At 46.1% G+C, this 12,623-nt stretch overlaps 1 protein-coding gene across 1 annotated transcript in view; it reads left to right on the top strand.

Annotated features, from left to right (window-relative positions):
- Positions 1–12,330, top strand: part of LOC149338825 (uncharacterized) — a 58,676-nt gene extending 46,346 nt beyond the window's left edge. The window contains exons 6-8 of the mRNA XM_089550809.1: positions 3,040–3,292; positions 7,436–7,624; positions 12,198–12,330. Of these exons, the coding sequence (XP_089406935.1) occupies positions 3,040–3,292; positions 7,436–7,624; positions 12,198–12,301 (546 nt within the window). The 3' untranslated portion in view covers positions 12,302–12,330. The remainder of the gene's footprint in view (positions 1–3,039; positions 3,293–7,435; positions 7,625–12,197) is intronic.
- The last annotated feature ends 293 nt before the right edge of the window (positions 12,331–12,623 follow it).

The following is a 12,623-nucleotide window of genomic DNA, read 5'->3' as shown; positions in this document are numbered from 1 at the left end:
GAGCGTGGCGTACAACCGAATGGGCAATGGCGTTCTATGGACTCCCTGGCAGCGTTGCAAGATGCTGTCGCGCTCCACTCTTAGAGGCGAAGCTTAACATCTAAACCACACATCAGTGACCACACTTTAGGTCAAAAAAGTGCCCCCTGAATTTTGACGGGTGTTCACCGAGATATGTGAGACAGTTACTGCGTAATTTCCTTTCCTCAAATACAATTTTCAATTTCTTCATTACGGGCCTTCTTTCTCTTCTTTCACTCCCATTTCCTCCCTTCCTCTACGGTGCGGTTTAGGTGTCCACCGAGATGACTGAGAATTACAGCGCCATTTCCTTTCCTCAAAAAGCGTTGCGTTCAAAGGGCAAGGCATCGCGCCGAACGTGTGGTGGCGTTCCGTGGACTCCCTGGCAGCGCTACAACACGCTGTCGCGTTCCACTCCTAAAGGCGAAGCTTAAGCGTCATTAATCAGCAGTGAATTAGTATTCAGGCATTAATCGGTAATTAACCATTAATTAGTGATTTGTCATCACTTAGTAATTAGTACTCAATTATATGTGACGCCACCAGTTCCACAGAAGCAGCGAAAGTGGTTCGGAAAACGCTTTCGCCTCTACGCACTTTAGACAGTCAAAGTGACCCTGATTTTTTATTTTCATCCTCCTCTCAGTCACAACAACAATCTAGCCGATAAATACCACTTAATCTTTACCGTTTGTTGCACAGAATAAGAAGGGAACTATCGCAAGTGAATTTTCGAAATTTAAAAAAAAAATTCAGCAGTTGTTTCCTCATCAGAAGAGAACAATTGCACCCGCTTTACATGAGGCAGGCAAGACAGGTGATGGAGGCACCTAATGTCTGAAGTTGGCTGTAGAGGTACCCGCATGAAACGGAATCAGGGCAATGACAAGAAAACCTCCGGAAGGAGCAAACGATTAGAGTCTAATTTCTTTATTGAGTGTAGCCAGATGCTTAATTTTTTTACGTTTATTGTTGTTCAGCTCTTCCCAAGGTATTGGAAAAATGGTAAGTTAGGCATTTTTTTTTTCTTGGGCAAGGTACACGAGGAAAAGCACCAGTGTAGAACGACCGAACTGCGTGTTCGTCGGTTCCCAAAACAGCTGCGACCACGAAGGCAAAAATTGACAATGAAATCTTAACATTGTAACTGCGCATGTTTACATCCAGACCACTTTACTTATGTGTTTGTTTTTGTTTGTTCAGTACTGCTAGCCTCAAGATGAGGCTGCAAGCAGGAACACGGGATATGAAAAAGAGAACTATTGCATTCGCAAGAAAACATGTTATCACTACATATCGTGTGTTCGCACCAAAAAACGCCCTGAACGCGCTCTATACAAGCGTTTCACACTCGGTACTTCATAGTGGTAGAGAGAAACGAATACGGACCAATGTTAAATGATCAATGACACTACAGCGCTATTAGCATGCTCTGTCACCGGTTATAGCGTTCCTCGTCGTTTCTTTTTCTATTAGCGTTGTGTTTTGTCGTTTTCTCGTTCTTCGTCGGCGCTGTTTTCCGTAGCAATAAGTAATATGCTCCGAATATTTTGCTATTTATCAGTGCAATATGAAAAAAACTAAGTGATTTTGAATACGTTCTTAATACGAATATTACCACTTAAGGAGCTCCCGCCGGCGGGTTCCATCAAAAATTCCATCGCAGCTGAAATCTGAGGAGCTTGTATATAAAGCTTCCTTTACCGAATGTCCACGCAACAAACGCAGCGAACAGCAGAGCCAGAACTGCTAGGCACTCAGTGCTGTTTAGTTCGATAATAACCTCCCTGTATATTTTTGCTCTTTAGACAACGGCACGATAGGCGATCCCGTACCGGCTGGCCATATTGCTTCCCTATGTTTTGCGGACGCACAGAGGCAGCCAGCACGTATTTAGCCGCCGCCGATCTGGATCGAAAATCTATGATTTACGCGTGATGCCTCGCGTCTCCGTCTACGGTCTCTTGCCACTCACCGCCTCTCCCAAGCCAAATAACGCTGTGCCCCTGCTCAGGAATAATGCTGAAATCCGCCCGTCGCGTGTCGTAAGATGAGTGGGACAGATGGCTGAACGCATCCAACAGGTTCGGCTCTAGGAACACCTTTTGGGTTGATTTTTAAGGATTCTGAACGCGTATGCTTATGGCATCCTCAAAAGTAAAGCCACCTGTAAAAGCACTACAGCTAGAGCAGCCCTTTGAGTCAAATAAGGGACCGAATAGGCTACCGCGGATCGTTTATCCAAATCGGCGTACACCTCAAGCTTGTCCATATAAAACCGAAGGTAGATATCCCTAAAGGCATTCTCAGAACACGTGGTTGGGGAGGTCACCCGGAGGTTGCTGTAAAAGCTGTGGCTCGGTGCGCTTTCTGACCGGTTTTGCTCCTGCTCCCTGCTGCTTTGCTCGTGATTTCATGCTTTGCTTTATATATTATTTCTAATTTTGTTAGCGGTCCAGCCGAGCCTTACGGTATATGTTATAAGGTAAAAGCAAACGGCTCCAGGACAAAACTAGTGGCTGTTTCACATTTTGTCGCCAAGGGCGAGTAATCTCTGGTGGGTTCATGACCGCTGTATGATGACCACAAACGTGGAGAGCGGCTCCGCTCGCGTGCAAGTTCTACCAGCACCGTACACTCAGAAGTACTTCTAGCTGGGCGTGTTGTTGCATATGTGGTTTGTTTGTACTGTGACGTGTGGGCGGCGTTATAACCAAAATTTCTATTTTGTGGCTATTCTAACCTCCACCCTAACGCCACCACCATCAACGCCATCAGATCTTTTGTTGTTTATAGTAATGTTTTTTTACTTACCTAGTCACATTTCCTGAAACACATTATTCTGAGTCTATGTACGTAGAGACTGTGTGAACACTGTAGCGCAGCTTTCGTGGAAATCTCTATGTACTCGTCATATGTCTTCGCCAATGTCTTTGCAGGTGCTATGTAGCACGTGCTGTTTTTCATACATGCAGTGCATGCGACCACTTCTGCGTAACCTCTGTTATTTTTGCGCAGTACCGGATAAAAGAGTACGACGAGTGGAGAGCCTGCAACGACTCGGCTGAGTGCGATTTCACCTTCAACTATGACCGGAATGAGACGCTGAGAAGTGGATACCTAAGACTGACGCACCGCCGACTCCATGTCGAGTCAAAACAAGCTAGGGTTGTATTTCTCCACACGCGCCCCGAACCGGGTTCTATTCGCGGCTGCAACAGCTATGGATGCGGACGTGAAAATTTCGTCAGAGCCTACTCACTGAAAAAAGGTTTGATGCCTTACATTTATAGTTCTTCAGTATGGTCTGCGGGGCTTTTTTGTCTCTTGATGAACGGAGCATCGCGCTCCGATCAGAGAACAAGGAAAAAGGACGCACACCGCAAGCGCTGCGGTATCGTTCTCTCTTCCTTCGTCGGTGTTTTTGTACGCGCTGTCTCCTTAATCATTGCAATTATAGCGTGTATGATATTAATTTTAGTAAGTGACATGTGGAAAAGAAAACAACATGTTCTTATTGTGCTTGTATTCGCAGGCTGACTACATCTCATCTCCATTGCTACGAGGCAGCGCGCAGAGACGACGGACAAGATAAGAGGCACAGCAAGGTGCGATCGACTGAATTTTATTCGGAAAAAACATCTCTTAAATATTGTTGTTCTGCACGCAAAGCGGCTACACATCACGTGGAAATGGACAATAAGCAAACCTGTCAATAAACGTGAATTCTTTATCATGCAGAGTCAAACTGATACCACTAACGCATGAGTCTCCTCCTTTCCTTATGTGATACGCTTCTGGGAGCTCTCGGGTCACTTTTTCTCGGTGCCTGAGCAGCACAACAGTCAAAGAGAGGCGAACCTCCTAGGCATGAATTGCAATGCACGGCTATGTTTCTGAAAGGCCGACTTGAGAGCGAACAAAAATGCTCCCGTAATCGCGTATTGAGACACCTGCCCGTTTGGTCTATGCACGTTCTTCAGCACGTCCGCGGAATGCTGTGTACTACGCCAATGACACATGTAACATGTCGAAACTGGGGCCGGACGCTACAGCCTGTATTGTTTTGTGACTCAGCCCTTCTATGGGCCCATGCGCAGATCTGGCCAAGCTTCCTTGGAACGGAAAACACTACTTGCACTCCGTATCGTGACCCTACTTTTTTCAGAGAATGCGTCATTCCATGGACATAGCGCACCCGTGCATACTTTCGCTTTTCTTTTGGTTCTTGTTCAGGGGTGCTTGCCTGATCTCTTCCAGCACGTTTCAGCAAACTCTCGCTCACCGATATCAAGACAGGGAGCGGAAACACGGTGCACTTATATCTCGCCACCTGGTTTGAAAGCTACTTTCAACGCTGTGGTAGCATGACTTAGAAATTGCTCAGCCTAAGCATGTAACCGCAATGCCTCTTATCACAAGTTTCGAGTGAGCAGACCGGTAGTCTAGCAGGGGTTTTGCTGTCCGCGGTTTGTACGCCCAGCACACATGACCTTAAGGAAACTCGACCGAAGGTCCAGAAATCGTAGGCCATTGCCTTGCGGGTCTCCAGGGTGAAAGGGCGGTGGTGCTGTTCAGGCACCGAGATAAAGTGACCCGAGAGCTGGCAGAAGCGCATCACATAAGGAAAGGAGAGTCAGGCTTTAGTAGTACCGCCTTGACTGGGCATGATAAAGAATTCACGTTCATTGACAGGCTTGCTGATTGACCATTTCCACGTGATGTGTAACCGCTTGCCGCGCAGAAAAGTGATATTTAAGGGATGTTTTTTCCAATAAAATCCACTTGATAGTTAACGCCTTGCTGTGTGCATTTTCTTCTTCGTCGTCTCTGTGCGCTGCCTCGCAGCAATGAGTCTAAACCAACTAGGCCAAGTAGCCGTTCTAACATGCCATCTCGAGCAAACTATGTTCAGAACTAACCGGTGGAGTCGCGCTGTTTGTACACCACTATTCTGTGTAGCGAAAGCTCGCCTAATTGAATCCCGGCTGCGGCACGAGCATTTAGGGGAGATGAAATGCCACCACATTAGTGTGCTGTGCCAGGTCAGACCGCAGCAGAGAAGCACGGCGGGTCTAAATCAATCCGGAGTCCTCTACAAAAGGAGCCTATACTAAACCGTCAGATCTTGGCATGTATTCTCCTTATATCTTATAGTCTATTGGGTCGCCCAGTAGGATATAGCGTCACATAGTATTGCTCTTTCCTCCTGGATAAACAAAGTAGTTTTAATTCTGCACACTCTAGCACGTGTTCTCACCACAGCCATTCCTTTATGAATTGTTAGCAGCAACTACTTTAAAGTGTTATATTGTGCCTAGCTGAGCAGGAAGTCTATCATCGTAAAGCATTTGAGCAGATCGTTGTAAAGCCGAATTATTTAACAATGTATATAGGGATGCTCTCCTGGGAGAAAAACGTGCCACCCGCATTTCATTCCTAGCGAACCGTCTTACCGTGATGCCTCCCTTCTGTGTCGCCTTAATTTTCTATACTTGTTTTTATCTGGTGCGTTCTACAGTCGCGTTAAGAAAGATGAACTTGTCCCACGTGTCGTGCTGCGACCTCATTCATCGGATATTATTCAACAGCTATACGTGTAGAAGGCTATCATTAACTACTCATAATATGAAGAGAATGCGCGCAGAACAGTTCCGTATGAGTGCGATCTCCGATCACCTGCAAAGTACAGGAACCGCCTCTGCACGCAGGCTCCAAACGAGAGTCCTGTTTCATTAAAAAAATGCAGAAGTACGGATAAAAGTGTTCTGAATATCTGTGTTACAGCCTTTCTAAGGTTTTGCGACCCGAAGGGTAAGTTTGCTAGCATGACCTTTTGCATGTGTACATATATTGGCCTGTTACTAGCGGTGCGTGTGGGCAGAATTTAGTTGCAGGTCTCTGCTCGTTACATCTTCGATCGGAGTGACTTTAAAAGTGTGCTGGAAAGTTATGGGCCTCATGCATATTCTCAGCCGCCTTCATATTCGTCCTCATTTTCAGATATAACAGGGATAACAAGTTGAAAAACGCTCGCGTGTTCTTGATCGCGATAGGAATCCGATAAACCAAATTGTTGTCTATATTGCTGGTAGCACTGTGTTTTTGTGTGCGTGAAGATTTACCACGTTCGGTGGCTTAAGAAAGGGTGAGTGCGATGCAAATAGCACTGGCATGAATTTCCCTATTGCCATATGGCTAGTAGAAGAACCTCTCAAAGCACGTGCGGGTATTTTAAAGATACGTAATTCAAGCCACAGACGCTACAAGAGGACCTGGTTTTAGGACTCTAATACCACGCTTAATCATTGCTGCCTGAGGACTGCAGTTCCGATTATCGTACAGAGATTTCAGAGTTGGCTACCACAAAATCAGCTATACCCAGAGAACTAGACGGAATTGGAATGATATGTATATGGCACAAGGGCGCTGACTTGGCCCAGTTTTTCTAGAATATTTCCCAGGAAAGAGCGCAGAGGATGAGACAGGTGGAAAGGCCACTTAAGAGCTGAATATCATCATGGCAATGAACTTATCGGAGTATGCTACCATAAAAAGTCCTCTGTCATTGATACGATTATAAAAGACTGATGCCTGCTACCGACCCCACTAATCACAGAAAGGTAATTTTATAATCAACGGAGCTGAGTCTGCAGCCTTCTGCTGCATTCACTTTCGATTGAAATAGTCTATGTCACTCTTCTCGAAAGCCAGTTATCGGTTCTTCGCATTACAAGCCATTCCTGCGTCTGAATTACGGGCACATAAGTGCACAGTTTAAAATGAAACTGAACACAGTCCACGCAAGGCGCGGACTGTGTTCGTGGACTTAGCGGAACCAGCAGAAGACTCTCAATATGAAATAAGATATCTATTACGTCGTAATGCCGTCTCAGCTGGGTTAAAGAGGTGGTTGCTAAATGCTTCTTCTTTGAACTTCTCTTGTCTTGTATCGTACGTTGTTCAGTGTCAAGTAAGGCAGACAAAAGCAGTACACTTTTCAAAATCATGTAGCGGCTACCACAAGGCCGGCGATCTCGGGGGCTGCGCGTTCACGGACGTGGTTTTATTCCTTTGAAAATGCGTGATAATACACGGTCAGTTGTGCACTGATATAGCAACCATTTCATCAAAGCTTCCATGCTGCGGTACTGTTGATGAAACGCAAGAATATTTGCTGTTTTCCTGTTGTCATACTTTTGTCAGCACACTGCTTAGAACCGCAGCAACAGTTTAAATCCATTTTTTTTAACTGAAAACCGTAGCCCAAATACCCTGGAGGCGTAAGTAATTTTGCAAAGCCTTATCATCATCAAGTTGAAGTATACCTTATTGCAGTTCGGTGTTGCAGAATGCAGTGGTTAACTTTATTGCTGGCCTATACGTGAGAATTCACGCGTTGCACATTTCATAGTTCCAGGTCTACCCTCGCTGCCGGGAGTGACTGTTATTCCGAGAGGAAATACTGCAGTGCTACGATGGAACTATCCAGACCAGAGCGGATACGATGGAGTAGAGGTGACGTGGAACTGTAACGGAAACGACACTGCTAGTCATCTGAGCAGCTTTCACAATGGCAACACCAGGGAGATATTGCTAGACGGTGAGACGCTGCGAAATATAATTTTTCTCTCATGACATCAATGTATATGTGTTTACGCTGGTAAAAGTGGTGAAAATTTTCCTTTAATGGTGCTAGTCTAGTTTAGGCAAATACCACCATGGCTAGCGCATTTTCGCCTGCCCGAGGGTGTCTCAAATATATATTCGCGATAGCTTTACAGCTGTCACACCAAACACCGCCTGTGCCCTGCTAACTTCTCCAAAGGGGTCATGCAACCTTGTAACCTCATTATAATGTGCCATGATACACCTGTTTTAGCGGTCAAGAGAGGTCACGTTACTTTGTGACGTCATCACAACCTGCCTACTATGGCAGGTGGCAAACTGGCCACCTAATGATGAGGAGCCTACCCACCGTGGCCAGCGGGAATAACATTTTGCAAAGGGTAGAAAAGAATGAGAGCAAGCATTTCTTTATTAAAGCACACGAAGACGATAAGGGAGGGTAAGACTTGCATGAATGTGGTATAAACTTCCAGACTTTAATTTTCCTCAGACACTTGAACAGAGGCTCTCAGTGATGTTAGAAAGCTTAGTCAATGGTAGAAAGAGACGCTTCAGGGACATATCAACTGTTGCGCGCATGATCAAAACCGGGTCCTTTTCATTGGCCGGTGGATTAAAAAAAACCACTATTGCAGGCCAAATTGGCGACGGCAGCTAGCAAATGACCTCTACAAACAAAGTGTTTAGAACGATTCATCCTTACCCCGTGACAGGTTTGCGGCGCTTCCCTTGATAACAGTAACACATATTGCTGCAGCCCACACACTACAACTCACTGCAGCATGTCGGCAGAAAACTCCTCAGCGTCCAGGTCAGTGTTCCAGACTGAGCTTATCCCCTCCACCTCGTACACTCCATTCGACACCTATAGCTTCAGAAAACCTACCTAATCCAGGAGCTCGGAATCACTCGTTTTACAAACGTTCGCTTTTTTTCTTTTGACCAAAACAATGCCGAGGGCCATCATACACATCAAGGCCCGCAGATGCTCAGTGAGTAAGTGAGTACCGTAGGTGCACAAAATTCCGCCGCGGAGAAATAAATCATGCTCTGCGCTATGAGAATCGCCAAGAGTTGGTAGCGTGGCTGCACGTGCTGAAAGTTTGGTATCTTCACAGCAATGTGAGCGGGTTTCGCGGTCGCTTGGCCGCAGCTGTGCTGTCTCGTCTGTTTCTCTTCTAACATCGTACCGCAGACGGGCGTTCTTTCATCTCGTCTCCTCCGAAACACTAATCCCGCGGTCGGGATTCAAGCTCAGCTGCATGTCACAGCAGCTGAAGGCCGTAACTACTGAGCCACTGCAATGGATCAAGTGTTTCGGTGGTTCGGAGCGGTACATCTTCGAAAATATTGGAGACAAGCAGACCGAGAATTGGTAGAGAGGGGGTAGAAACTACGAGCCTGGCCTCACACCTCAACAACGCTACTATTACCAATGGAGGGTGGCAGCCTCTAAGAGACCGGAATTTAATCAGAGGTTCAACAGGTCGATATTTTATGGCAGTACCCAAAGATTACCCTAACGCAAACTTGGAGACTCTATTGAATGTTCAGTTATATGTTTACGAGGAGGAAGTGCAGGTCTGCAAGCTTATAGATATCAGTCAAAAAACCCTCCATTAAAAAAATCCGAGATAAGAGGGAAACCGTCTGTGTTTATAAATAAGTGCTTGGTTTCGGCACCACGCGCACACACAAAAACAGAAAACAATTTGCTTGGTAGCAGTACACATCTATATTCGAATGTTTTCAGTGGAAAAGCAAACAAAGATGCTTGAAAAATTGGTGGGGACACTGAAACTCCGCATTAACGGTACGAAGCGATGGCTTTAACGGTTTAATGCCCATATATGCAGAATTGGTCATTCCCTAATTAGCATTCATAGACCGCTCATTCTACTCCTGGCGCAGTGGCACAGCGGTTAAATGAAGCGCCACTGCCCTGCGATGGCCGGTGCTGCCACCTGTGGGCTTTGTGGGACAAGCGTTTCACTTCCCGAGCAACCACTTACGACCAATAATTTATTTAACTACCACATGCCAATGTGCACAATGAGCTGACAATCTGAAGGGCAGGTTATGATGACGCCCAATGTTACATGTTCTAGGCCGCCTACCTGCGTCCTCGGTTGCCCTCTTGAGGATTTTTTCTGGATTGTTCTTTGTGTTTTTTGTGGATTTGTCTTTTTATTTATTCGCAAGAATAGAATTCGCCATTAAGAAGCACTTAAGTGATAATGAACTGACTTGATAGCTTTAGAAGACGAACAACGAAATATTATGAGTACAAGCAAATCCAAATTCTGTACTTTCTCTAGCAAAAGCACCTGCTCGGCATCCAGAACTCGCAGAACCTCCGAAAGAAAATCAATGTGACGATCACGCATGTTAGACGGCCGAGCTGGGCTCCAAACAAATTTATTTTGCCGCCTTGTGACACCTTTTGCGCGATATATTCTCAAGAGAGAAGAAAATATCAGGCATTGATATCTGAGTCGCAAGCAGAACCGACACAGACTGATAGCCGTCGGTAACCACTGCACCCGCTGTCCTGCCATCTAGCTGTCAATGCCATCTAGTTTCAATGGCATACCATGCAGAGTTTGATCACTGACGACGCCAGGAGACTCTTTCGCACTCGCTTGGTCAGTGTCCCCGTTTTGACACTGCACTACAGTAGTAATCCACAGCTGCCGACGCTTCGTAAATCACTTCAGCGTGTCCGAAGCAGACATTCTCACCATTCAGTTTTCCTGATTGTGCTTAGGTTGCGTTTCACCTACATCGAAACGCGGCCGCGTTACGCGGAGGTGAAACGTAAGAGGCGCCCGTGTGCTGTGCGATTTCAGCGCACGCTGAAGATCCCCAGGGGGTCGAATTTACTCCTGAGCCCTTCACTGTGCCACTCTTTATTCCTTCCTTCTTTCACTTCCACCTTCCTACCTTCCCTTACCGCGCGGTTCCGGTGTCCACCGAGATATGCGAGACAATTAATGCGCCATTTTCTCTCCTCAAAAAAAAAAACATATTTTCAATTTCATTTTCCACCTCCTATACTCCTTAAAGGGACAATGAGGAGAAATTGAAGTTGGCTTGTATCGACAGAATACCAGCTCCTGATTACAAAAACGCCACTCATACTGACAACAAAGCTCTTGTAACGTAGAAAAGAGCAAGAACCAAAATACAGGTATCGCCGCCACAGGCCAAACTCGCAAGTACAAGCGTCATGACGTCATATAACAAAACAGTGTTGCTAGAACCAACGCTAGGACACGAGAAGCACAAATCACTGAGCGCAGCCAATGCATGCGCAGATCTCCTTGACGTCGCCAGATGGCGCCACGTGCCGGGCAGCTACGCGCTCGCCTGAAGCATCGGGACCAATCAGCGCCTGCTCGCCGGCGTTAGGCGGGCTCCCGGTATTCCGCTAGCGGTATCAAGGTACACGGTATGCTAAAGGTGTCTATCTGCGAGAACTTCGTTGACGACTTCGAGAACGAGATCCATCGTAACGCTCGCAAAACGCCGGTGCAAACGTAAGCGAAGCGACTGTAGCGACGGCCGCAATAGCCGATAGATGCCTTCAACGTGCGGCCGGCGGTAGCTTTCTTTTCGGCTGCTGCTAGGCCGCACTGCTGGCCGCACTGCTGGCCGCCAGAAATCACGGAGTCTGCATCACGTCATGTCACGTCATGTTTCACGTCACTTAGTCCTCTGTCGTCATAGCCGAATCCCAAATTTGAATCACAGCGGCGGGAAAAACCTTTTCAACTTCGAATCCAAATTTCTTAGAAATAAATGCATTTTTCGCTGCCGGCCAAGTGGCAACAAAGCCATGACTTGCCGAACTATCGGATTTTGCTATAAAAAATATATTAATAGTGCTCTCCTCAGTGTCCCTTTAAGGCAACCTTGGCGCTCCAGGCAGCCAAACATGCGGACTACAATTGGAGATCACTATAACACGCACTATTATGGCGGCAGCTCTATGCCGCCTAGATTCCCATCCCCTAACGGAGGCCAACATTCTGGCCCCTTGCACCATCCTTTGTCTTCCACGAAAGCCACTAAGGCGAGCCTGAAAAATTTTAGGAACATTGGCTTGAGCGCCAAGACTGTATGCTCACTGGGGTAGTACTTTCTTGTTTCCGACCACAGTACAACCCGGACAGTTTGCAAACAATAAAATGAACTGAATTTCATTTGTCTTCTTGTTCCTTCATTACCCTGCCAGTGGTAAGGCAGCAAACCAGGTCTCGTCTACTTAATCTCCTTCCTTATCTCCGCTTTTGTAGCGCGCACTAAGACGTTCTTAACTAGGCAACTTTTGACCAAACGGTTTTTGAGCAATTTTACGCCCCAATAAAAAAAGTGCCTTGTTTTGAGCATGAGGCATGAAGGCAAGATTACTACCTTATGCCGTGCCTTTTCAAGTCGTCTAATTGCATTATATTGGAACGGTACTCCAAACCCTCTACCTGTGTCTGGCACGAAATTGCTGCTAATAGATGCCATTGCCTACAAATTTTCTACTCCCTTCGCAGGACTGCCTTCATCCGCACAACACTGCGAGTTCTACATCTCGGCGTACAGAGACGGAAAGCAAAGAACATATTACAGCTTGCCTGTGAGAGCCACTCCAGTATAAATGCTCAGGTGGCACAATAGCTCACTGACCCCATGCTCTCTTTACTGCGCCTATATCTTGCTTTCGTATGTTGTGTTACTAACAAGACAAGAAGAATAAAACTTGCTTCTGCTATGCATGTCGTTACGGAATTCTGATTTTTATTAGAGCCAGGAGAGCTTCCATAATAAGTCTCATTTTATAGGTACACGAGCTCATGAAGAAAAGAAAGCGAATGTCTCTTTCTTTATTTATATAGAAAATATGTTTTGAAATATTCAGAGCTCGCGTTGTTTTGGTCATCGATATTTGCGCAGGGTACTCCGCTTTTCAATTATATATG

The sequence above is a fragment of the Amblyomma mixtum genome, chromosome 6 (assembly GCF_055824585.1).
Source record: "Amblyomma mixtum isolate Tamu chromosome 6, ASM5582458v1, whole genome shotgun sequence".
Classification (NCBI taxonomy): Eukaryota; Metazoa; Arthropoda; class Arachnida; order Ixodida; family Ixodidae; genus Amblyomma; species Amblyomma mixtum.
Note: the sequence above shows the minus strand (reverse complement) of the source record. Positions and strands in the feature narration are given on the sequence as shown.